This window comes from Callorhinchus milii, unplaced genomic scaffold (genome assembly GCF_018977255.1).
Source record: "Callorhinchus milii isolate IMCB2004 unplaced genomic scaffold, IMCB_Cmil_1.0 Scaffold1, whole genome shotgun sequence".
Classification (NCBI taxonomy): domain Eukaryota; kingdom Metazoa; phylum Chordata; class Chondrichthyes; order Chimaeriformes; family Callorhinchidae; genus Callorhinchus; species Callorhinchus milii.
Genome location: NW_024704742.1, coordinates 37,684,945 through 37,711,249, shown reverse-complemented (window position 1 = coordinate 37,711,249; position 26,305 = coordinate 37,684,945). Strand labels below are relative to the sequence as shown.

The 26,305-nt window shown below is 44.2% G+C and overlaps 1 protein-coding gene across 2 annotated transcripts; it reads left to right on the top strand.

The window, feature by feature from the left end:
* Positions 1–2,711: 2,711 nt before the first annotated feature.
* nup54 (nucleoporin 54) lies at positions 2,712–25,909 on the top strand. Of its 2 annotated transcripts, XM_007896925.2 has the most exons (13): positions 2,712–2,791; positions 11,511–11,585; positions 15,593–15,673; positions 17,970–18,116; positions 18,871–19,094; positions 19,822–20,009; positions 20,257–20,453; positions 21,547–21,601; positions 22,608–22,701; positions 23,390–23,497; positions 23,677–23,796; positions 23,977–24,087; positions 24,799–25,909. In XM_007896925.2, exons 1-13 carry the CDS (start codon positions 2,761–2,763, stop codon positions 24,925–24,927), a joined length of 1,560 nt encoding a protein of 519 aa, XP_007895116.1. In that variant the 5' UTR covers positions 2,712–2,760; the 3' UTR covers positions 24,928–25,909. The 2 variants fall into 2 exon arrangements, with proteins under 2 accessions (XP_007895116.1, XP_007895118.1); XM_007896927.2 differs by lacking the exon at positions 15,593–15,673.
* Positions 25,910–26,305: the final 396 nt, after the last annotated feature.

The window sequence follows — 26,305 nt, the reverse complement described above, 5'->3', positions numbered from 1 at the left end:
CTGAGTTCCAAGTCCTGACTTGGGGCTCAAATGCACAACCTTCTGACTCAGATGCAAGAATGCTACCAACTGAGACCGGCTGACTTGATGCATATTAAGTATGTATTACCCCACTTGGGACCATGTTATAAAAATAATAATAATCCTTGCAATTGATATAGCACTTTTCAAGTCTTCTAGACTTGAAAAGCGCTAGACCTCTCAAAGCGCTTCACAGAATATGCTGTAAAGTGAACTGACCATATACTGTGAGTGATACGCGGCAGCCAATTGCGCACAACAATGTCCCTCAAACAGTCGTGGATTGAAATGACCAATTTATTATTGTTTTTGTTTTTGGAAGGATTATTATTAGGCATGTGGAGTAAGGAAACTTGCCCAAGGTTTTGTCCTGCCTGGAATTGAACTCAGGTGTTTTGCTTGCAAGGTTCTAACTGTGTCAGACTGATTTTTTAATACATGAATTAATCTCATTGCTCTCTAGGTAGGCTGGGAACAGTATGTGCAACAAATGATGATTGCTGGACCTGGTGCATTCTTAAATGGGGCAAATGGAATTCTTTCAGTTTCATGTAATTCAATGATCTAATTCCTGGCACTACTCTTGTCGTTTGGCCTTCTCTGTTATGTTCCTTAATGCCCTGGTGTCCTTTTAGCCATGGTCAACACAGCTAGATCTGAAAGTGTGGTTTTATAACACTCTAGAGAACATTGACACCGCACTATGTCCTAGCATGCTATTTGTTTTGACAATCATGATTTTCACTGGCTTGACATTATTTATCACACCAAGTCTTCCTCCTGTTGTGTCTGCAAGGTTATATCCCTCAATGAATTGCTGCACTTATTATGTTTATAATAATATGAACCTTGCATTTGATACAGCGCCTTATCACGTATTAAAGCACTTCACAGAATTTACTGTTAACAACAACAAGATTACATTTGTATAGCGCCTTTCACGTCGGGAGGATGTCCCAAGGCGGTGGACAGTGTACTGCATTTCACTGTATATTTTGTGGGTGAAATGCGGCAGCCAATTGCACACAGCAGTGTTCCACAAATCGTGGATTGTATGACCAAATTAATACTATTATTTTTAAGAGATGATTATCCCCAGAAAAGCAATCCGCCAATCGACTAACAACCAGGTTCCTACTTACTGCTAGGTAAACAGGGGTGTCTGGAGTAAGGAAACTTGCCCAATGTTTTGCCCTGCCCGGGTGAGTTAGGCCAATGCTCTAACCACTAAGCTAAGTACTCCAGCTTAGCACCTAGTTTACAGATTTTTAAGGTTTTTCTCAATAAAATATCCCACATAATTCAACCCCACATCATCCTTTTCCACATAATTCAGTATCAGTAAATTCAGTTTGTTTTGCTTCCAAGAACACTATATTTGGTCCTAATATCCCAGTTTATTTCAGCATCTTCTCTACTGTCCTCTCTTGTCTCCTAGAGAAACGCTACAGAATCTTTCATTTCCCTCATTTGCTCCACAGGTTACAATACCATTCCCTTCCCCGGTCAGAAAAATCATTTTGTTTGGACTTGTTCACCTCAGTTCAGTTCACCTTCCTACCCTGTTTTCTCCAATTCTGTTCTCAAACAGATTCTTCTCCAGTTCCTTTTTGAACTACGTTTGCGAGTCCATTCAACAGATCGTCTGTTCTACTGATGTTCTGTTCTGCTCTATGGAAATCTCCAGGTAACAAATACCCAAATATAGCAGAACAAAAGGGTACTGGAATTTTTTTTGGTCAGTTGGATGTTTGACACATGCAGAATCGTGTCACCAGGCTTAAGAGTATCAGAATCCAAGCGGAGATTTCCATACATCCCACCTACACACGGAAATCCCAGAGATAGATTGTTGGAATGGAATGCGCACTCTCTCTCTGGAGGGACGCATTCTGCTTATCCAATTCCAGACAGTATTAGGCGCAGGTTGGCAAGAGCCGAGGCTTGGACGCCTCAGTGTGATTCGGGTAGTGCTAGATAGCTTGCCGTTGAAAGGACTGTCTGGCAAGCTTTCATTGCTGCTTGTCCAGCTAAGGTGACCCTACCTGTTAGGGCGTTGGCTTGCAGGGATAACAAGAACGGAGTGGAATGCTTCAGACCCTCCTGGTTCGGGAACCGGACTACTGAGACCTCCTCAGAGAGCCGACTCGATTGTGACATTCCACTGCCAAGCATGTCACCTTGGAGCCAGTTTAACTTCAAGGAGAGAGCCTCCCCCCACCCCCCGGAGGATAGAGGACCAATGCTATAAAGTGCAATTTAAGCATTTTTCTTTGCACTTAAATCAATATGCCCCATGACATTTGGTGCTCAGCTTTGTGTGTTTTTCCAACAGTGTAAACATTGTATGTTTTCCCTCTTTGTGACTGAATACTCCAGGCCACCACGTCTTGCGGATGTGTAGAGGAAGAAATAAAACACAGTAAAGTGCACTTTGCAGCGTATTCCGTGAAGCGCTTTGAGACGTCTCGAAGACGTGATAAGGCGCTGTATCAAATGCAAGGATTATTGTTGTTGTTGTTATTATTATCACGGACACAAAACAAAGGAAGGGGCAGCACTGACTGACACAGTTCGCAGCAGTGGTTTGTGACTGTTTTATACGGTGTATTGTTGTACACGGTGTGTACTCTCACACACAGATTAAACCACTCATGTGCGCGCTGACAGCGGCCGGAACCTTTGTGCGGGCAGCGGCGTGTCACCCGGACCGGGATGTGCTGAGGGAGCGGCTGCAGCATGGCGTTCAGCCTGGGCGGCGCCGGAGCGGGTAAGGCCCGGGCAACAGGGGGGGGGGGGGACAGGGCAGGAGGGGGGACAGGGCAGGAGGGGGGGAGAGGGCAGGAGGGGGGGAGAGGAGGGGGGGACAGGGCAGGAGGGGGGGGGGTGTCAGCACCACTGAGTAAAAGCGGCCACAGAAACCCCGGCAACGGCTTCCTGTCTGTGGCTCCTCAGGCACAGGCCCCGTCACAGGCCGCAGCGACCCCCCCCACCCCCCCACCCCCACACACCCACACACCCACACCCCCAGAGACACCCCCACACCCCCACACACCCAGAGGCACCCCACACCCAGAGACACCCCCACACCCAGAAACCCCCCCACACCCCCACACACCCAGAGGCACCCCACACCCAGAGACACCCCCACACCCCCACACACCCAGAGACCCCCCCACACCCCCACACACCCAGAGACCCCCCCACACCCCCACACACCCAGAGACACCCCCACACACCCACACACCCAGAGACCCCCCCACACCCCCACACACCCAGAGACCCCCCACACCCCCACACACCCAGAGACACCCCCACACACCCACACACCCAGAGACACCCCACAACCCACACACCCAGAGACACCCCACACCCACACACCCAGAGACACCCCACCCCCACCCCACACACCAGAGACACCCCACACCCAGAGACACCCCACACCCAGAGACCCCCCACACCCACACCCCCACACACCCAGAGACACCCCACACCCAGAGACCCCCCCACACCCAGAGACACCCCACACCCAGAGACACCCCCACACCCCACACCCAGAGACACCCCCACACCCCCAGAGACACCCCCACACCCACACACCCAGAGACACCCACACACCCCCACACACCTACACACCCACACCCAGAGACACCCCACAACCCACACACCAGAGACACCCCCACACACCCAGAGACACCCCCACACACCCAGAGACACCCCCACACCCAGAGACACCCCACACCAGAGACACCCCCCACACCCAGAGACACCCCACACCCACACCCAGAGACACCTCCACACCCCACACCCAGAGACACCCCACACCCAGAGACACCCCCACACCCAGAGACACCCCCACACCCAGAGACACCCCCACACCCAGAGACCCCCCCACACCCAGAGACCCCCCCACACCCCACACCCAGAGACCCCCCCACACCCAGAGACCCCCCCACACCCCCACACCCAGAGACACCCCACACCCAGAGACCCCCCCACACCAGAGACCCCCCACACCCAGAGACCCCCCCACACCCAGAGACACCCCCACACCCAGAGACACCCCCACACCCAGAGACACCCCCACACCCAGAGACCCCCCCACACCCAGAGACCCCCCACACCCAGAGACCCCCCACACCCAGAGACCCCCCACACCCAGAGACCCCCCCACACCCAGAGACCCCCCCACACCCAGAGACCCCCCACACCCAGAGACAGCCCCACACCCAGAGACAGCCCCACACCCAGAGACAGCCCCACACCCAGAGACAGCCCCACACCCAGAGACCCCCCCACACCCAGAGACCCCCCCACACCCAGAGACACCCCCACACCCAGAGACACCTGCACACCCCCACACCCAGAGACACCCCCACACCCAGAGACACCCCCACACACCCCCACACCCAGAGACCCCCCCCACACCCAGAGACCCCCCACACCCAGAGACACCCCCACACCCAGAGACACCCCCACACCCAGAGACACCCCCACACCCAGAGACACCTGAAGACACTGACACCCAGAGACCCCGACAGCCAGAGACCCCGACACCCAGAGATTGGGGTGTCGGGGTCTCTGTGTGTTTCTGGCTGTCGGGGTCTCTGGGTGTCAGTGTCTTCACTCCCAGCAGATTAACAATATGGAATAGGATGTTGAGTTATAATATCCACTCCATGTATCTTTGTTCAGAGCTAAAAAAACAAATGTACATTGCTAAATGCACAGAACACCAAAACAGTATTTGGCTTCAATATGATAAAAAAAAAGCCAAACATGAGACGGGATCTTTAATATTGCAGCCATTCACACTTCCCGAGTGGTTTGGGATCTTTGAAAGAAGGAAAGGCAATTAAGACAATTGTGAATCACACCTGTTCCATTAATAACTATTGTACCTGGGTATGAATCTCTAAAACGACCACAACCTGGTCATTTCAGGAGCACCCTCCGTTTGATTCTGTCTGAGATCCTCTTTATATTGCATAATTGGTGGCAAATATAACAACAACAAAATTACATTTGTACAGCGCCTTTCACGTTCAGACATCCCAAGGCACTGGACAGACAGTGCTTCGGACCTGAGCTGGTGGTCGGGTCAGGGAGTGCGGAGGGCAGAGGGGGAAGCAAGGAGATTGAAGAGGAGAATCTTGAAATGGATTTTGAAGAATGCAAGGGAGGGGGGCGAGGTGGAGGGACTGCGGGATGGAGTTCCAGAGGGTGTTTGCAGAGAGGTAGAAGCCCTGCGGGAGAGGACACAGGCTGCAGAGTCCTGGATGATCTGCAGTCTATGGAGGGAGGAGTTGGAGAGGCCGACAAGCAATGAGTTTACATAGTCAAGCCTCGAAGTAACGGAAACATTTATGAGGGTTTCAGTGGCCTTTTGTGTGAGACAGTGGCAGAGCTGGGCAATGTTGCAGAGGTTGAGGAAGGCAGAGCAGGTCATGGCGCTGATATGGGGTAGAAAGGATAGTTGAGGATCAAACAAGACGCCAAGGTTCCGGACTGGCTTAGTAAGGTGGAGTGTGCAACCAGGGATGGTGATGCTGTCAGCACCTGAGCTATGGAGGCGCTGACAGGAGCCAATCAGGAGGGCCTCGGTCTTGTTATTTTGTTGTTGTTGACATTCAACTGAAGAAAATTAGCTCTCATCCAGGATTTGATATCCAACAGACATCCAGTGGTCCTGGATTCAAGGGTGGAGGCAGAGAGGTAGAGTTGGGTATCATCCACATACATGTGGAAGTTGACCCCATGTCTGCGGATGATATCAGCAAGAGGGAGCATATAGATATTGAAGAGGAGGGGACCAAGGATAAAGCCCTGAGGAACACTGCACGAGACAGTCCGGGGGCTAGAGGAGAAACCATTTGTAGAGATGAAGTGGAGGCAGTGTGAGAGGTACAATCTGAACCAGTCAAGGACAGAGCCATGAAGGTTGAGGTGAGAGGAGAGGCGGTGGATGAGGATGGAGTGGTCGACAGTGTCAGAAGGTAGAAGAGAGGACGAGGAGGCAGAGGGAGCCTTGGTCGCAGATGGACAGAATGTCATTTGTCACTTTGACCAGGGCGGTTTCTGTGCTGTGGGCAGCACGGAAGCCCGATTGGAGGGGTTCATGAAGGGAGTGGCGAGAGAGGAAGGAGCAAAGCTGAGAAGCAACAACTCGTTCCAGGACCTTGGAGAGGAAAGGGAGGTTGGAGATGGGGCGTAGTTTGGGAGTAGAGATGGGTCCAGGGAGAGTCTTTTTAGGATAGCAGTGATGACGGCGGTTTTTAATGAGGTGGGAACAGTACCACTCGACAGGGAGAGGTTTATGATGTCTGTGAGTAGAGGGACAAGGAGGTGGAGGTGGGAGGTAAGGAGAGGGGTAGGGATGGGGTTGAGGGAACATGTGTCGGTTTCATGTGGGTTATAGTGTTGATGAGAGAGGAGGGGCAGACAGGTTTGAAGGTGTGGAAGGAGGGATGGGTATGGGCTGGGGTGGGAGGGGGGATGGGGAGGGGCTAGCAGATGGAATGGCAGAGGCAACTGAGTGGATCCTTTGACTTTGGATTCGAGGAAGTCCAGCATCACCTCGCAGTTGGCATTTGTGGTGAGAATGGGTGAGGCGTGAGAGGGTGGGTGGAGGAGCCGGTTGGTGATGGAGACGTGGAGCCTGGGGTTGTCCTTAGCCTCCAAGATTGTCTTGGAGTAGAACGATGATTTAGTGGGGTGAGGGCCGAGCGGTAGGATTTAATATGGTCCAGACAGATCTGCTGATGGACCACTAAGTTTGATTTAAGCCAGGTGCGCTCAGCGGCACGCACGTTTGCTTTAAGAGAGCGGAGGTGGCTGGTGTACCATGGTGACGTACGTGAATAGGATACGGTTCGGCAAGAGAGGGGAGCAAGGGAATCGAGAGTGGTGGAGAGGGAGCTGTGGAGAAGAGTGACCGAGGAGGATAGTCATTGTGGGAGGAAGCCCAGAGGAGAAGGAGTTCAGATGACTCCAAGGCAGCCGAGAGGGAGGGGGGAGATTTTTTTCCAGGGGTGGTAGGAGATGGAGGTGGGTTGGGTGGCGGTGGGGAGAGCGAGGAGTTAAGGGAGATGAAGTGATGGTCCGAGATCGGTTTGTCGATGATGGTGAGGTGAGGCAGTAAGACCCCGAGTGATCACCAGGTCGAGGGGGTGACTGCGGACGTGGGTGGTGGTGTGGATGTGGAGGGAGAGGTTGAGAGAGGAGATAAGGGAAGGAAAAGTCAGCAGAGGTCAGCAAATAGCTGATTTGTTACCAGCCATACAGTATAAACAGTGCTTTACTTTCTCATCTTGATATCTAAGCCTTTGTCAGACAGGGGTAATTCACTAACACACAAACATTATTTCAGGGAGTGAGTGCATTGCAGGATCATCCTATGACAGATTTTCTGCCTATCATTTTACTAAGTTTTTCTGTTTCTTCATCTCTGAAATGTGACTAAATGGTGCATCTACTTTCCACAACAATAATAAAAATGAGTGTCAGTCTGGCACAGTGGAAGCATTTGTGGGTTCAAGCCCCATGTTGGGATTTGCTTTCTGAAACCTATTTGGCGTCTTACCTCTACAACGTTTCATCTGAGCGTTCTCTTTTCAACGCTTAAAGAGCCCTACCTTATTTGCTCAGACTCTCACAACTCATCCCTCTTAACAAGGGGGATCAGCCAAGTTGCTCTTCTCGGATCCGTATGTCATGGCAACCGGAATTATACACAAGGTCGCTCTGACCAGACCACTATACAGGTTAACAGTGAACTCAATCGATTTGACAAGGTCCTGTAGCTCAGTGGTTAGAGCACTCGCCTTGCAAGCGAGACACCTGGGTTCAATTCCAGGCAGAGGGCGAAACCTTGGGCAAGTTTCCTTACTCCATACGCCTAATAATAATCCCTCCAAAACAAAACAATGATAAATTGGTCATTTTCAATCCACGACTGTTTGTGGAAACTGCTGTGCGCAATTGGCTACCGCATTTCACTCACAAATACGGTCAATTCACTTCTGTGAAACGCTTTGAGATGTCTAGAAGATGTGAAAAGCACTATATCAAATGCAAGGATTATTATTATTATAAGGTAGACGAATATCCTGATTGCTCAATTTGTTAGCTGCCTAACACAGTTTGAACATAGAATGATGGGTCAACCATCACACTTTCATCTTCCCCTTTGGCAAGTTAAATCATTCCATGATGTACATATACTTGTATTTTATTTCTCTTGTGCAGCATGTTGCAAATAACTTGTCGGAACTTCATTTGTCAGAGATCAATTCAGTTGCATTCATCATTGAAGATGTCGTCTTTTGAATGAACTGATAAGCTGAGTGCCTAACTGATTATTCATATCGATTCAAACATTCCTGTGATACTAATTGAAAATGATTGGGACATTTCTCCTGGTGTCATGGTTCTGTCTTTGAATGGTTCAGATCCTACTCTCACACTGTCTCCACTTCATCTCCATAAACGATTTCTCCTCTAGCCCCCGCACCATCTCTTACAAAGTTACTCAGGGCTCTGTCCTTGGTCCCCTCCTCTTCAATATCTATATGCTCCCTTTTGGTGACATCATCCGCAGACATGGGGTCAACTTCCACGTGTATGTGGATGACACCCAATTGTATCTCTCTGCCTCCACCCTTGGCTCCAGGCCACTGCTGTCCTGACAGAACGTCTGTGAGACACCAAACCTGGGTGAGAGCTAACTTTCTTCAGTTGAACGTCAACAAGACCGTCAGTGCCTCCTCACCTCAGGCACCGACAGCATCACCATTCGCCTGACTCCACTGGCTTCCCATCACACAGAGGATACAGTTCAAGATCCTGGTCCTCACCTTCAAAGCCCTCCATAGCCTTGCTTCCCCCTACCTGTACGACCTCCTAACCCCCTACCAACCTGCCCGCTCCGCCCACTCAGCAGGCTCCGGCCTGCTTCACGTCTCCCGCCTCGCCCACCCCACCATTGGCGGGCGGGTTTTCTGCCACTCTGCCTCCACCCTCTGGAACTTCATCCCGCAGTCCCTCTGCCTCGCCCCTTCCCTTGAGTCCTTCAAGACCCATCTCAAGACCCTCCTCTTCAACCGTATCTTCGATCAGTCTCCTTCCCCTCCCCCCCACCCGCCCTCCCCGATCCCTACCCCCAGCTCGGGTCCAAAATACTGACTATCTAGCGCCTTGGGACGTCCTCCCGACATGAAAGGCGCTATTCAAATGTAATTTTATTGTCGCCGCCGCCAACATTCCTGTGATTCCAGTGATTGCCATCTGTCTTCTATATTTATTACTTGGCCATTACTTCAGGGCTGTTTGTGGAACTATGCTGGAACTATGACTACTGCATTTGAGTACAATAATAGTCCATACACTTGACAAGATTTGCTTGGAACGCACTCTAAGATACTTCAACGTAATAAGATGCTGTAATAATGTAGGTTTATTCTTTCTTATTCGGTGCCCTCCAATATCTCAGTTGGCCCCAGTCTCTGTTGCCAATACACTTTTTGTGAATATTGTTCTTACGTGATAATTTAGTTTGACTTTTTGGCAAGATTGCAGTCCAGGGTTGATCTCACTGTTACGTGCAAAATCTATCCATGGTATTTTCAGCATTCAGCATTAGTCAAGTTCCCAGAAATTTAAACGATATATGGTTATTAGGTGGCAAGATAAATTTGTCGGAGGAATCTTTTGGGACTTTGGATGGATAGACTAAATTGGGATAGTCTTCATCCAGCCTGGGGGATGATTTCATCTGGCCCGCTGAACACTGCAGTCTATGGTTTTCTCCAAAGATTACAGGATTTTAGGCTTGTCTATAGGAAAACTCCATAATCTATGCTACAGGGAGCAAAAATTTGCTAGTCTATTTCAGGCGTGGTCAGAGCGCATGCACTAATTTAATGATTATTCTTGGGTATGCTTACTTTATTAATAAAACTATATTGTTTTAAAATTTGTATGAATTTTTACATTGCTTATTTAAAGTTTGCATTGTAGCTAAAACATTGTGAAATTAAGTACTCCAGTTACACAATTTAAAACGTAGTTTTTCAATATGATTTTCTTACTGATTATGTTTGTGGAAGGGAAACACAAAAATATTGCTTATGCAGCCCGCGGATATTTCTCAACAGCACCCAACCCTCAGCAGACCCTGAACCCTGGGCTAAAGGCACCTACAGTCAGTCTATGGTCTGAAATTGTTACTGTGTGAGGATTTCTGCTGGTATCTGCTATATTGAGGTGATTGTGCCTATTTTAACATGTAGTGATGTTCAGTCTTGTTTTGATTGAGTTCAGAACAAATAATTTGAACCCAAGTAACAAATAGGTCCTGTTGCCAAGAGAGAGCATTGCAAATGATTACTGCTATTCTTTTACTTCCCTGTTTTTGGAAAGTTAAATGTATTCTTTGGAAAAAGCCAAACAGTTTATCATCCTGTGTTTTGATTAGAAAGATTACGTAATGGTCTTGTTTGTTTATAGGTCAAATTAGAAACCTCTTTAAAGAATACCAGTTGAATGTTCAAACGTTGAATAGCTTACATTTTTGAAGTTCAGGTACACGGCATTTGGTGGGGAATAAATAAACTCTCTTACCTTCTGAGAATGTTTTGCTTCAAGCAGCAATTTTCAAGCCAAACAGTGGATTTGACCAACTAGTGACTATCCTCCGTGGGGGGGTGGGGAGGTGAGTGGGTTTTCCTTGGAGCTGAATTGGCTCCAAGATGACATGTTTGGCAACGGAGTGTCAGAACTGAGCCAACTCTCTGCAGATTTCTCGGTATGCCAGTTCCTGAACCAGCTATGTCCACAGTTCCAGGGCACTGTTGATGACAGCACAGGAAAACCTGGCACATTGGCAGGTCTTGGAAAGACAGAGTAGTCACTGAGGGCAGTGACTCTTCACACTCAGCTCTTTCGCTGGCCAAAGCTTTAATGGTTAGGGTGGCCCTATCCGGACAAGCAGCGGGAAAGCTTGCCAGACAGTGTTTTCCATGGCAAGCTACATGGTGTAAGCTGGTTTCACCTAGCTCGGTACTTTAGTCTAATCAGCAACAATTCTTGACCTCTATTGAAATCTTTCAATGCTGCTCATCATTTCTACTTCCAATTGCTAAGGCAGTTTCCAATCCAACTGTCTAATTTGCCATTGATTGACTCCTTGAGCCATAACCTTTATAAACCTTCAACAACAACAAATTGCATTTATATTGCACCGTTCATGTCGGGAGGACATCCCTAGGCTGAACAATGAGGAACGGTTTGCACCCAAGCTGCGGGTTGGGGTCAGAGGGGGCTGGAGGGAAGGGGTATTTATATTAAATATGTGATATTCAGTGGGGAGAATATTCCCCAAAAAAGGACACAGTAACTTTTGAAACAAAAAAAAATCTGTCAAAATCCAACAGCAAAATGTTGAGTGTGGCCAGTAATAACATGCACCCATGTGTTGTGTTTTCTTCCAGGGTTTGGTGCATTTGGAACCACTGCTGCTACCGCAAGTGGACAAACAACTGGATTTCCTTTTGGTGCAACAACGGGTACTGTAACTTCCTGAATCACTATGCTAAGCAGAAATTTCCAGCTTCAGTTTAGTCTATATATAGATGCAAACTGTGTTGCCTTTTAGTGGTGTAATTGCATGTTGTTTACAATCCTTGCTTTCTCCCTTCTCCCCAAGTGTTTTGTCTAATACAGTGCAATCGGTGGACGTGAGCTTTGGTTTTTTTGTTTGAATTGTGACCAAATACCATGATTTTAAATATTTTTAAACTGTCTTATTTTGACAAATAGTTTTTTTTACCAGAAATAACACTGTAAGGTACTGTTATGCCCCTTAATAATGTTCCTGCACCCGAAAACTATGTAATTCTCTTTCTTAATCCCTCTGCCTTACTTCCTCCTTCCTTATCTTTAGATCTCACCCAAAGACTTTCCTCTTTGACCATGCAAAGAGGGAGAGTAGGGGTCACCTGCCCCCTCTCTTATGCTCACCTTCAAGCTTGGCCACCGTTAAGTGCTCCGAGACGGCTCCCCGTATAAAGGAGGTTATTTAAATGCAAGATGTTGTTGTTGTAATAGTGATTATTATTACATTTGAAATCTGTCCTTCCTGGCCAAAGCCCTGGAAACCATTGCTGCAAACCAATTTCGCTCACAACTCGCCCTTCATTCCATACTCGAACCCCTCCAGTCCAGTTTCCCCCCCAGCCCGGCACAGAGACCGCGCTCATCAAAGTAACAAATGACGTCTTCTCTCTGACCAGGGCTCCCTCTACCTCCTCTTCCTCCTGGACCGCACCGCTGCGTTTGACACAATCGACCACGCTATCCTCCTCCAGCGCTTCCTCCCTCATCCACCTTATGGACCATACTCGCATGGTTTGAGTCCTACTTAACCAACCTCCACTTCATCTCGGCCAATGGTTTTTCCTTTCGCCCCTGCCTGGTCACTTGCGGGCTACCCCAAGGCTCCATCCTTGGCCCCCTTTCTTTCCTCATCTACATGCTCCCTCTCAGCGATGTCATCTGCAGACATGGGGTCAACATCCAATGTATGCGGATGACACCCAAATATACTCCGCCAGCTGTGACTCCCAGTCCGCTAATGTCCTGTTAGCTTGTTTGACGGACATCAAGGCCTGGGTGAGCATAAATTTCCTGCAGCTGAATGTGGACAAGACGGAAGACATACTCTTTAGCTCCTATCAACATCTTTTCTCTTGCGGGTCTGAACTCCGCAACCTCCTCAGGCTCTCCTTCAGACACTTCAGACTCTCTGAACCCGTGCGCGACTTAGGCGTCAGGTTCGATCCCAGCTTTGCTTTTTACCACACATCCGTTCCCTGACCAGGACTGCTTTTTTCCACCTTTGCCACATTGCCCACCTCCATCCGAACCTCAGAACCAATGCAGCTGAAACCCTTTATGTCCTCTATTCCATCATCGGTGGCCGTCTCTCTCTAAATCCTGCCTAAAGACCTTTCTTTTTGATTGTGCTTACGGTCACCTCCCCCCCCTCCCTCTCCCCCTGGCTCATTGTCAGACTCTGTAACTCTGAAGCACTCTGGGACGCTACCCCGCGTGAAAGCCGCTATATAAATGCAAATTATTGTTGTTGTTGCTGTAATCCTTGCATTTAGTTGCAGCATTTTTTAAAGTAAAATTTTAAATTGAAGAATAACAGGGATTTCAGTAGATTATTTCCTTTTTGTTACTTTTCAAAGTTTATTTTGCCATGCTTTTGTTTTTATTTCTCTTCATCTATACTTCTGTGTTTTTCTTTATAAAACAAATCTTTCTCTTGTTCCTATTCTGTTTATTTTCATGCCATATTTATTTAATTAATTATTTATTGATTGATGAAGGATCCCTACTTTCTGCTGGTAACAGACGTGTGGAGTAAGGAAACTTGCCTAACGTTTTGCCCTGCCTGGGAATCAAATCCAGGTCCTCTTGCTTTTGAGGCGAGTGCTCTAACCACCAAGCTACAGGACTCCACAATAGATGCATGATCATTCTTGGATGATCCAATAAATGGATCAGTAACATTAATTAAACGTTATTAAAGCATCACATTTACCAGCTCGTCATTCAGGGTAACAGACAATATAGTATGTAAATTCAGTACAGGTATTAGTTTTTGTTTTGAACAACCCCAGACCTATGCTATGAGGAACCACATGTAAAAATCTGCTCCACATTAATCTATTGCTAAAAGAGAGCAAAAGAGTCCTAGTTACTATGATTAATGACTCTATTATAATACACCGTGGTTAGTGTGGGTCACCTTATAATGCAGGTTATAGCACAGTGCAGTGCAGTTGAAGCACTAACTGGCTGGTTTCATGTGCATAGCGCCATTGGTGTCACTTCCTCAGGAAGTGCTCTGTTCATCGACAATGAGTTGGAAATGTTGACCAACAGCAATTTTTAAGCGCACTTCCTTATAACACAAGGTGGGTTGTGTGAGTTTATCAACCCAGACCATTGTGTTATAACGGGGTCAGCTGTAGTTTCCTGCAACTTTGTTCGTTTTTTAAAAAATGCGACCGGATTATTGGCAGAATGTTGACTTATGTAGTAGTGACAGGTTAAGCCAGGGTCATGTTATCAGGAGTTTACTGAATTTGTTTTGCTCAACTTTAAGCACCAGGCAATGTGAATCCTCTGCTGGCCAGATTTATTCATGGTAATGAAGCAAGTTTAGGCAACTCAGCACCAACCGTTTGATTTATGGGAGTTGATCTTTAAGCACTTAAAACACTGCTTGAGCTTGTATCAATTGTCTTGTGTCCTCGGTGGTAACTCATCACATTGTTTAGCGTTTATTTCTAAAATAGTGCTCGATGCAGGAAGGACTTTTTGTCGCCTTGCTTCTATTTTACGAGCCAAATGTTGTTCAGCTGGGGATTCTCGAAAGCCGTCCTCTGAAGCCCAAAGGTTTAGGCTCATTATCAGAGACCCTGAGTGTTTAAAGCAGCTGGATATAAACTACCATGCTTGAAACCCCTATGCATTGATGGTTTTCCAGACTGTATCTCTTGACAAAACCAAAAGAACTAGAAAGAAGACTTCATGAACAGTAACTTGCTAGTGCAATCTTTTCTCGGATTTTGCACACTCTATCTCATCATACATGAGAAGGTGAAGTGCATAGCAAAGACGTATAGCTTTCAAAATGATTTTAGGAATTGGGTAAATTGGTGAATGTGAATAAATAGAAAGTAATATCCAAACACACAAAAAGAGTGAACATGCTAACAGGGTGATGTGAACAGTAAAAATGAAGTCAGAAATGGATTTGGGATTGGTTGTGATAGGATGACCTGAAGTTTGGGGTACATTCTCCAAGCTGGTTATTAGTCTGAGAACGTATTAGTGGGTTCATGCTTTGGAAGAGATTGAACTTGTAACATTCAGTATTGACCCTAATACTTCAAAGGGATAGTGATGTGCAGCTGAAGAGGTTGATGTTGGATCACTGTGATGCAGGATTATTTACATGTTGATGTATAATTTGAAACGTTATTGCCTGTCATTGAGGCACATGATTCAATAAAGACCTCTTCTCTTCCCCACCATCATCCAAGCAAATTAATAGTAATTAATACAAATAAACATCCTTGCAGTTGATGTAGAGTTTTCATGTTGGGAGGATTTCTCAAAGCGCTTCACAAGAATTAGCGCAGAGTGCAGGGATTGGATTTTGGAGGTGAAATTGCAGTAGCCAAATTGCGAACAGCAATATTCCACAAACAGCCATGAAGTGAATGACCAATTTTATCTAGAGGTCAGTTGCCTAGAATACTGGGCGAAGCTCCCTTCTCTTTTTGAAGAGTATCACAGATCTTTTACTAAGACAGAACCTATATACGTGTGATTGAACTAGAATAATTGATCAGAAAGACTCAATTCACCGAGCCACAAATGACCATAATACAGTTTTTTAAAATAAAAAAAAGGTGGGTCACAGATACGCCTAAAGTTAGATTTAACCTTTGTTGAACTCTGATTTTTTTCTATTTTGAATAAACTATCTATGTAGGTTGTTTTGGAGGGTTCGGTGCTACTACAACAGCTGCTCCTACGTTCAGTTTCTCAACCCCTGCCAACACAGGGGCAACAGGTAAGATTTAAAATGAACACAGAGAAATTAGATTTTTTTTAAAATAAACTTATAAAGTAGAACTTGCCTCGCATCCCCACAATACTCGTAGAATACAATTTTCAGCACTCCGGTTGAATCAGGTTGCTTTTCTTTTTGCAGTGTGACTTGTGCTTTTCGGATCTGTACAAAAATAATAGTAATCACTTAGCATAAGGAAAAAAACTTGGCATTTTATTTTGGTCAGATAGGTGTTTGACACATACGCATAAGAGTATCCAAACCTAACTGAGAGCTCCACATATATAATCCCTGTGTCTCGAACGGGATGTGCACTCTCTCCCTGGATAGACGCAACCGCTTACTAAGTGTCATTGTGATACTGCTGGAGTCTAACCAGCTAAAACCATTGAGGATACTGACTGGCAAGCATCCCACTATTTATCCAGCTATAGCTAGACCCCCACCCAACCCAACCCATTCGAGCTTTAGCTTGCAAGATTCACCGGAGCTCAGTTTTAATATTATTCCAGGAATGGGGAAGAACAAGGAAATAGAATTAGAGGAAATAGCACAAGTAAGGGAGTCAGCTCCAACCTGGCACAATTGACTCCTTCTGTGGTGGAAGCTTACTGCAATTTTAATAAAATATGTAACCCTGTTAGCTAGAAAACCATTTCTAATGGCAATTTTTATTGACTCCTGAAGAAGTGGGCTTATTTATGGCAATAGCAGCACTAGAAGGTTCTGTCTGGCATGTTGTTAAATTAGCGGGATAGCCCTCTGTTTTATTTTATAATGGTGGTAATGGATCCGAACTGGATTCTTAGACGCCTACATTATACTGAACCCCATTATTGTAACTGGGATTTGCACAGAAATGTGAATCCTAACCCTTTCCCCACATAAATTCTATTTGCACTAATTGTTGCTCAGATTACAGTAATTGAGATTTTCTTCAGACTCCAGAGCCTAACCCGGCTTTATTACTGTCTGCTACTCTAATTTCTTTTTTTCTCAGTCCTTGTTCCCATCTAGTTCACTAAAATACAACACTATCTGTAGATAACCCACTGAAGATTTTTGCTTTTGTTAATCAAACTTCTGAGTTACAAAGATGCAGTGGAACCTCACCTTGTTGGCATAAATAATTACATAGGATACATCCTTATCCTGGTTTGTGCTGATCGTCCTGAGCTGAGTTAGAGAGAGCAAAATCGTCCAGGGTACTTGCTATGTGGACATTGAGTGAGGGCTGAATTATTCTTGTCTGTGTCGCCACATCCATGATCGAATAGCCTACTAACATTCACTGTCAAAGTTCAGACATGAATAATGGTCTCTTGAGGAGAGGCAGGGTACTCTATCTCAATACAATTGCATATTATTTTAAACGCTGAATGTTTTCATCCTTTGGGAACAAATTTCTAGGAGAAATCACCGTGCAAGAAAGGTATGTTACCTACCCAATTGACTGGATATAAACATTGAAACACTGTTTTAAAGGCTATACCTCCAAGAGTGTTAATTCTAGTATCTTATACTGTTGGGTTCAATAATTGCATTGCACGGTATGACACTGAGCTGTTTCCATCTTTCTCACCCCTGGTATTACAATCACATTCACCTGTTTTAAAATCAAAGCAAGGTAAAAGGAAAGTTCAACAAATCAAAATTCTTTATAGAGGTTTCATTGTTAAAGGATGTTGATGGTAAGACTTTGAACTGTATACTCCTGTTTCAATACAAAAGAAATTGGTAGGAAAAATGAGCTGCGGTGTTGCAGCTCTTGGTCTACTGGTCTTTAAGCAAAAGTGTTGATGAACCGTAGAACAATAGAAATTGATCATACAGAGGAAGGCCATTTGGACCATCATGTCTGTGCTGGCTCTTTAAAGAGCAATCCTTTCAGTCCCATTTACAACACCTCTGTAGTTTACCTTTTTAGATATTTATCTAGTTCTCTTTTGAAAGCTAATATGGATTCAGCCTCAACTACTGCTTCTAGCAGGGCATTCCATATACTAACCACTCTGCTTGAAAAAAAAATCTCCTAACCTCCCCTTTTGCTTGTTTGTTAACTATCTTGTCTGATATCTTCTAGTCACTGCTCCATAAGACTGTTCTCAATTTTGTGTTGAGGAAATGGTATTTACAAGTACACTGATAAAGAAAACGTCTACAAATGTGAAGATTTCATATCTGGCTTTGTACTTCACAGCAGTGTGGTAACAGTTTGCTAACACAAAGAATGTCAGTGAATCTGTGACATGTTTCTGGATCTTATCATTCTACGATTTTATATTTGTTTTTTTAGGACTTTTCCAGAGTGCACAGAATAAAGGTTTCGGATTTGGTGGTGGATTTGGTGCAAATGCTGCCACTGCTCTTGGGACAGGTCTTGGGACTAGTTCTACATTTGGAGGATTTGGTGGCTTTGGCACTCAGCAGCAACAGCAGCAAAGTAAGTTCAGAGAAAAGCAGGACTCTGCGTAACTGAGCCATTTAAGGTGTCAACTTAAAATTTACAGGAATCATAAACCTTTTCTGCCCAGTAATTAATCTGCTTGGATTACAAGTTTAGCCCTTTACCTTTGAAAGTATTTTAAAGTGGAATTAGATAGTTTTGATTAGTTGACGTCTTGTTTAGTTTGCATCTGTACCATTGACCTGAGGCTACATTCAGCAGTGCTGTTATTGTAAACTCTGCTCAGGTCAAGGCAGCCTCTTATAATGTGGAACTCTGTATCCAATATCTCAGAAGAGAGTTAAATAGCCGACAACCAATTTGTTAGGCTTCCACTCACTTCATGCCACGCACAAAAAGTCCTGCTATTTCCACTTTCTGTGCAAGAGTGTAATGTGCAAGAAGCACTGCTGATGTCACTTTCTTTGTGAGGTGATATCAGAAGGCTTCCTGTGCACCCTGGAGGTCAGCCATTTTTCAGCAGCAGAAGGTGACCAGCACTTTTATAGCGAGGCCACGCTATAAACAGGGGGCATTGTGATAGATTTGCATTAAATTCTGTATTTTTATTGGAAGCCGCTGGTTGGTTGAGTGCTGATGTTTGCTATTTAGCACAGGCTTTGCGATGAGCAGAATTTCTCAGTAATATGTTAAACTGAATTCTCTGCATTCATCTTTATTAGAGGCAACTGAAAGGTCCTTGCACACAAACAATTATAATTAATCTAAGGTTGTGACTTATATTTTACAGCAGCTGGTCTCTTTGGACAGGTGGCGCAGCCTCAAACTCAGTCAAATCAGTTGATAAACACAGCGAGTGCCCTCTCTGCACCTACTCTACTGGGTGATGAGCGGGATGCTATCTTAGCCAAGTGGAACCAGCTTCAGGCTTTCTGGGGTACTGGAAAAGGCTACTTTCACAATAACTTGGCTCCTGTTGAGTTCACTCAAGAAAATCCTTTCTGTAGATTTAAGGTTAGTGAAAGAAATCAAGTTTTGTATTCATAGCAAAGCACACTGTCTGCAAGTTTTTTTTCATAAGAAAGACGCTAAGATACTTAAAAATACATAATGCATGTTGTTGATTTTTCTGCATGCTGGTGTGTTGAAGTTGAACAAATGAGCAAGACTGGTAAATTGCTAACAGTGAGAGGTGCTCCTCAATTCAGGATCAAGTTCATCATTCACATATAAACCTGTCTGTATATATTCTGTGAGGTGAATTAAGATTTCTCAACAACTTGATAAGGTGCTATATCAAATGCAAGGATTATTATTTATTATGAAGCTATTATTAAGATTCTCTGGCTCAGCATCAGGGTATTCCGAGACGCAAACCCATGTGAAGGACACTATATAAATGCAAGTAGTTGTTTAAATTTGTTTAACGTTGTGGTTATTGTTGATTACCATTAGCTGATTATTATTATGTGCATCCAAATCAGACTGGAAAGTTTCATCTCAGCTGCAGAGTCCACGTGTTCCCTCTGCCAATGTAGATCGAGGAGGTAGACAGAAAAGGGCTCTGGGTAAACAGGGCTGAGTGGAAGATTGCCTGAAGATAGATTGTACAAGGGAATTTTAAGTGTGGAGATGAAACTTTATTCAAAGAACGAGGAGCTATCAACAATAAATAATTGAATTTTGCTTTACATGCTAATCCCCTCTTTCTCTCTCTATCTCTCTCGCTCTCTTGCCATAGACTGTAGGTTTCAGCTGCATTCCCAGTAATAAGGATGAGGATGGTCTGGTCGCTTTGGCTTTTGCCAAAAAGGAAACAGACATCCGCAATCAGCAGCAACAGCTGGTGGAGTCTCTGCACAAAATCCTGGGAGGGTTGCAACAGATCATGGTGAATGTTGAGGGAGTGCGAGCCCTGCCAGACGATCAGTGAGTATCTTGGGGGCCAGACATCTCTTTAACACAAATGTTTGCGGTTGTTAATGGAAATCATTGTTGAGATACAAGACTCTTTTTGCTTCTTTAACGTTGATCCCTCCCAGGTCAGCAACAGCAAAGGCTAGAGATCGGGTGAAATGCTTTGGTATTCAGCGATGCACTTTTAAACCCTTATCTGAGAGGAGAGCCAGAACCGAATGCGTGGATTTACGTTATATACAATTACTGTTGATTTCAGAACGGAGATGGTGATTTACATCATTGAACGTTTTCCAAATGGAAACTCGAGGCGTGTTCCAGCAACAAACCTCTACAGCCTCCTGGAACAGGCCAACGTGAAGAACCAGTTGATGCAGTTAGGAGTGTTGGTCACACTCCCCAGGACTGAACTCTCCCCAGCTCAGATAAAGCAGCTGCTTCAGAACCCGCCTGCTGGTAGGTGCTCCTGCTGGCAACAGCCAACATACAACAACACTGAGTATTGGAAACAATCCAAATGTAGCTGGGTATGAGGAGTTCAGTGATGTCCTTGATCTTTACATTGGCACTATTGAAAAGGGAGGGAGTTTCTCCCAGTATCCTGGCCAAGAATCCCCCAAAATAAAATCGGTCATTTGTTTCATGGCTGTTTGTAGGACATTGCTGTGCACATTTGTGCTGCTGCATTTGCCTACAAATACACAGTCACTCCATTTCACAGTAAATCCTGTGAAGCACTTTGAGACGTCCTTCCAACATGATAAAGGGCTATATGACATGTACGGATTAGTATCATTATTTACATTGCCAAAATCATTTTATACATCATCAGAGCTTTTATCAGGTCACCACATTGATTCATTTATTTCTTTTTCAAGAGCCAAACACACAACCAAAGAACACTTTAGGGGATGCTCCATCTTTCTTACTCGCTCCCTCGTTCAAGGCACATCTCAAAACGTTCCTCTTTGACAATGCTTTTGGTCACCTCTCCCCTCCCTACCCCCTTGGCCCCTCCCTCAGCAAGGTAACTGCCAAGTGAAGGCTAGATGTTTATGGCAGGAATGTGTGTGGAAGAAGAGGGAGAGATTCTTATAATTTAAAATCTATTCTCTATTGGGGTTTTTCATTTGCTGTATGGAAATGGGGACAAATTGGGTTCTTTATAACATTTTGTTGTTCTTTCCTGGAGAATAACAAAGGAAATGGAATATCACTGTATTACTGTGTGGTCAATATCAGTCTGCTGAGGACCTGATCCAGGTGATGGAGAGTCAGTCTAAAAGAGACCTTGAGCCACAATAACAATAATAGCAGCAAGTTCCATTAATATGCTCTACTTCACACAAGGTAGAGTCTTGGGGTTCTTAAAAATGGCAGAGTTTGACGCTGAGCCGGGGAGAGAGGGGACCTGCCACACACGCAGCCCAAGTATATTGGTACAAGTAACTTGTCACAAAAATCTATTTGATTTTACTCATTAAGTGTTTTCGAACTAAGAAATTGCAGTGCCAAAGCTTTTTGTAACTCATTTATTTTTCTGTTACAGGTGTCGATCCAATAATTTGGGAACAAGCTAAAGTTGATAACCCTGATCCTGAAAAGTAGGTTTCTACATATTGTTCCCTTTTTTGCTTCTTTCCTCCTCCTTCCCCCCAAGAAATATAACCCTATTATGACTTGCTTTGTTACAACACAACTAATCGCCTATGTGAACCCTAACGTTTACTTAATCACAAATCCAAAATTGGCACACTCGGCATTTCAAAATGTCAACCTGATTGACATCATTGGGTTATCAAATCGCTGCAGATGTACAGCATGCAAGTAGTGATGTCCTCAGTGACCTGGTGCCCAAGAAGTCAGCCATTTTGGCTTCCTGCACACTATCTGGGGTTGAAGTGTGGATGGAGTCTTTCCTCGAAGACATGAAAAGCGCTATATTGAATGCAAGGATTATTATTCAAATGGGCATTTACCTTCAGGCTGTTTATAGCACTGGGAGCATATGGATGTTGCGAGTGGACTAGGTTTGGCTGTGATGCTCTCTTTTATCAAAGCCTGGATGTGCATGTCCAGGCTCAAAGGCGAATGCAGAATTGCTGACGGCTGATTATATCCTGTTATAGTTCTGGTTGGGATTTTATGGACCCCAATTATCGCACTATAACGGGAATATTTAAATTGACATGTTTTTATACAGATGCGAGTCCTTCTCTACACTCATAATACCAGCTCCTTTCTCTCTCCCTCCTCTCTCTCTCTCCCTCACAGTGCTAGTTCTTTTCTACCCCACACCCAGTGCCAGCTCTTCTCATTCTCTTGCCTCCCCCCATATAGAGGTCTTTTCTCTCCTCATGCTTTCCCCCACCCCTCCCCAAAACAGTACAATTTTAAACACCTATATCAACCCTTCTCAGTCCTCTCTTTTCAAGAGAGGTAAGTGGTCTATGAGGAATATTGTGGTTCAGATATTTTTATGCTGTGTAGAAAATTATAGAAAAAGTTCTTCATTTAGCCATTTTAGAATAAGCACAAAGCCAATTTCGAAAGGATTATTATAAATGACCGACTTGTTTAATTGCTAGTTGTCACTCCCTTCTCTCTAAGATTGATACCAGTGCCGATGGTTGGTTTTAAGGAATTACTGCGGAGGCTCAAGTTTCAGGAGCAGATGACGAAACAGCACCAGAGCAGACTGGACGTGAGTTAAACCCTGGATTAACAATCACTTGTAAATCTTTAGTCAGCAAATCAATTTACACTTGAATAACGCCTTTCCCATCAAGTCAGATGTTTGTGATTCTTTTGAAAAGTGCTCGAATTGTACAGCATTACTCTGACACTCCGCTATTCCTCCACTCAGGACTTTTTCAGTACTGCACAGATTATTACATGAAATTAATTGTTTTGATTTTATAGTAATAAAATAATAATGATTCTATCATTTTCTATAGCACCTCACAAGATCGTATTAATTTTATTATGGCCAGGACACATCCCTTTTTATTATGGCCAGGACACGTCCCTTTTCTCTTCCCTTTTCAAATAATGCCATAGGACCTTTAACATCCACCTGAATAGGCAGGTAGGACCTCAGTATAACATCTTATCCGAAGGATGGTACCTATGATAACGCAACACTCCTGACCCTCCTTCACCCAGCATTGTATTGGAAAGTCGGGTTAGACTATGAGTTCAAGGACCTTACGTGGGGCTGGAACCCAAAACCTTGTGTGGCATTGTCGTTTTAGACTGACAACAAAATTACATTTGTAAACCACCTTTCACGTCGGGAGAACAATGTAGACTGGCAATTTGGCGTGGTTTTCTTGGAATATCTGTAAAACCTCAGAAAGCACTCAACTGGGGTGTCTTTGTTTTTTCTCCAGATTATATCTGAGGATGTCAATGAACTACAGAAGAATCAAGCCACAACAGTGGCAAAAATAGCTCAGTACAAGAGAAAACTGATGGATTTGTCTCACAGGGTCTTGCAGGTAATTTAATGCATGTGGTGGATGTGTGTAAAAGCGAGGAACAGACACACACAGAGATTTACACTTTTAAAGATTATGTTCATCTTAATTTTGTAAAGTATTTATTCTCTTAGAATTTGGATGAATCTATATAAATTTATATTTGGAGAATTTCAAAGCAAAACGTTTCCTCTCTCCAGGTCTTAATAAAGCAGGAGATCCAGAGGAAGGCTGGCTACGCCATTCAGGCTGATGAGGAGCAGCTTCGAGTGCAGTTAGATACCATACAGTGTGAATTGAATGCACCAACCCAGTTTAAGGTACAGAATGCACTCTCCATGAATTGTAAGAAGAAACAGAAGTTTATGTCTTAAAGTACTGTGAAACCAAAACATATCTTTGGGACATTCTCCCAATGTGAAAGGCACTAAATAAATGTAAATTTGTAATTGGTCATTGAAAAGTCAGCGTATTACAATTATGGTTATGTTTGTGAGCAGGGTCGTCTGAATGAATTGATGTCCCAGATAAGAATGCAAAATCATGTTGGAGGTGTGAAATCAGAAGAGAGGTACAGTGTGGATGGAGATCTCTTGGGGGAGATCAAGCAGGTAAGCTGCAACCTGCTCCTCTATTTGCAGAAACAAATTCTGTACCAAAGCAGCTTTTTGTAGTTGAAATGTTGCCTCTTGAACGTGAAATTTTACCACCTGCCTTACCTCTCATGCCACTTTGGTTGTATATAGGAGTCTTTCCACTGTTTTACATTGGCTCATTTTGGATATCTGCACAGAAGTAACATCTTGTTTTTGTTAGGCTTTGCTTTGATTTCTTTCTTTTCTTGTTCTCAATTGAAACTCTTCCCCACCACACTATTTTCTAGGTATCCTGTTTTTCACTTAAACAGACTATTGCTCATTCCCAGCAAATGCTCTCATCATTTCCTTTAGTCCTTTATTTCATGCCATTTTACAAAGTAAAGATATAGCAACAAAAATAGATAGCTCGACTGTACAGCTGTACAGAATTTTAAATATAATTTGCTTCCTTTGTTTTGCAAATAAAGATTGTCACCAGAATGGTGCAATAAAGTTGTTGATTCTCGTCCCTGATTTCATCAAGCAAAGATTATTTTGACAGGTCATTGAGACCCCAAATTTCTTAAGACCATTGACTTAAAATGTGAGCATTTTAACAATTTAATTTGTTTGTGTTTGGAAGCCGATTTGGAATGACTTCCAGTCTAAGGCTGAACTTAAGAATGTTTAACTTTAGACCGTGAGTAATTTCAGGCCTCTGATGTCCCTTGTTTCTCTTTCTAGCACCTGAAGCTGCAGCAGGAAGGATTGAGCCATTTGATAAGTGTCCTGAAAGAAGATCTGGAGGATGTGAAGCTGATTGAACATGGGCTAAGTGAGAGCGTTCACATTCGACGAGATCTTTTCAGCTGACAGCCTTTCTGTAACAGCATGTTGCTTAAACAGACTTCTGTAATATCGGGTACTTAATGTGCATATTATTCATTCCCTGTCTAACATTTGTTTCACTGTTTAACTCAAAAAATGCAGCACCTCAGGTCTAGATTAGGTGTGTGGTGGTGGAGGATGTTATTATTCAGTGAATATTTCAGTTGTTTCAGCAAACAGTGTTAGGGTATTTGTCATACACTTGGGTGCTGTCAGCCCTTCATTAAGAAGCCAGTTATGGAGCTTTGCAGCACTAGCATCCCAGTAGCTGATTTTAATTGAAAAATATACACACTGGAACTTGTTTTCCTTTCTAAGTGTTTTCCATCTGAAAGCTGTACTGTGGACTCTATTCTACATCGAATGGGTAGGGACAGAAAAAGTGCTGTTAATAACTGTACATTAAAAGAAGTGGCTGTACCAACCTGAGTGTATATCAGGAACATGTTGAGATTTTGCCACAAGCATTTTGCATTTATTTGATTGTGCTTAGTAGTTTCAAACAGTTTATGGGTCAATGGAGCTTGAAAGGATAACCTTAAGAGTATCTACATGTCAGATATACTGTACTAGAGGGTGTGATAGCCAAGTGGTACCTTGATTAATACAGCATATATGAAAGTGCTACATACCCACAAGACCTCTTTATATGAAAACAAACGTACAATTTTTGTAGCATAAGGAACATAGGGTATTGATTTTTTAAAAATGTCAGTCACAGTATTTCTCATGCAAATGGTATGGAGCTCCTTTTATATCTGGTAAGGATTGGGGTTCACTTTTACAAATCTTTTCCATTGTACCTGATGATTGTCACTTTGAAACCTGCACATCGGTGTTTCTCAATGATGGTTGCAAGCCAAAGGCCACACAAAGAAACTACTGAAGGACTTGTTTTAGTACATTAAAATTTGTAACAATTATGCAAAGGAGAAATTGATTCTGATTAAACAATTTGCTTTAATAACCATCTGTTTATGTTTGTTATTGTAATGCTGACTTCCCTTTCATCTGTGCTTAATTTGTAGCACAAATAGTTAATACCCACGATATAATTCTGCATGACCTCTGCTTCCTCCACTTTACCAGCAGTGATGGAACACTAATGCAGACTGAGAACTTGCTGAGAGCTGTCAGTACCTGTCAGGTGTCATAAAAAGTTGTTGCCTTCATTCCGCTTCCCCGGATAACATGCCTGGCTCAGAACTAGTGAGAGAGGAGCTGGTATTCAGTTCTGGCGTCTACCGCATCTTATAGCTATAGCACAGACTCGATGCAAGGAAAATTTCCTCCACTCAGCCCAAGCAATATACTTGCACCATGACCTCAGAGAACCCATCGCACCAATGTAAATATTCCATTT

Bases quoted from the DNA above. Each gene is read 5' to 3' on its own strand.
- nup54 (XM_007896925.2), top strand. From the start codon at position 2,761: ATGGCGTTCAGCCTGGGCGGCGCCGGAGCGG. The intron at 2,792-11,510 runs GTAAGGCCCGGG...GTTTTCTTCCAG, and splicing joins CCTGGGCGGCGCCGGAGCGG to GGTTTGGTGCATTTGGAACC. The intron at 21,602-22,607 runs GTAGGTTTCTAC...CTTCTCTCTAAG, and splicing joins GATAACCCTGATCCTGAAAA to ATTGATACCAGTGCCGATGG.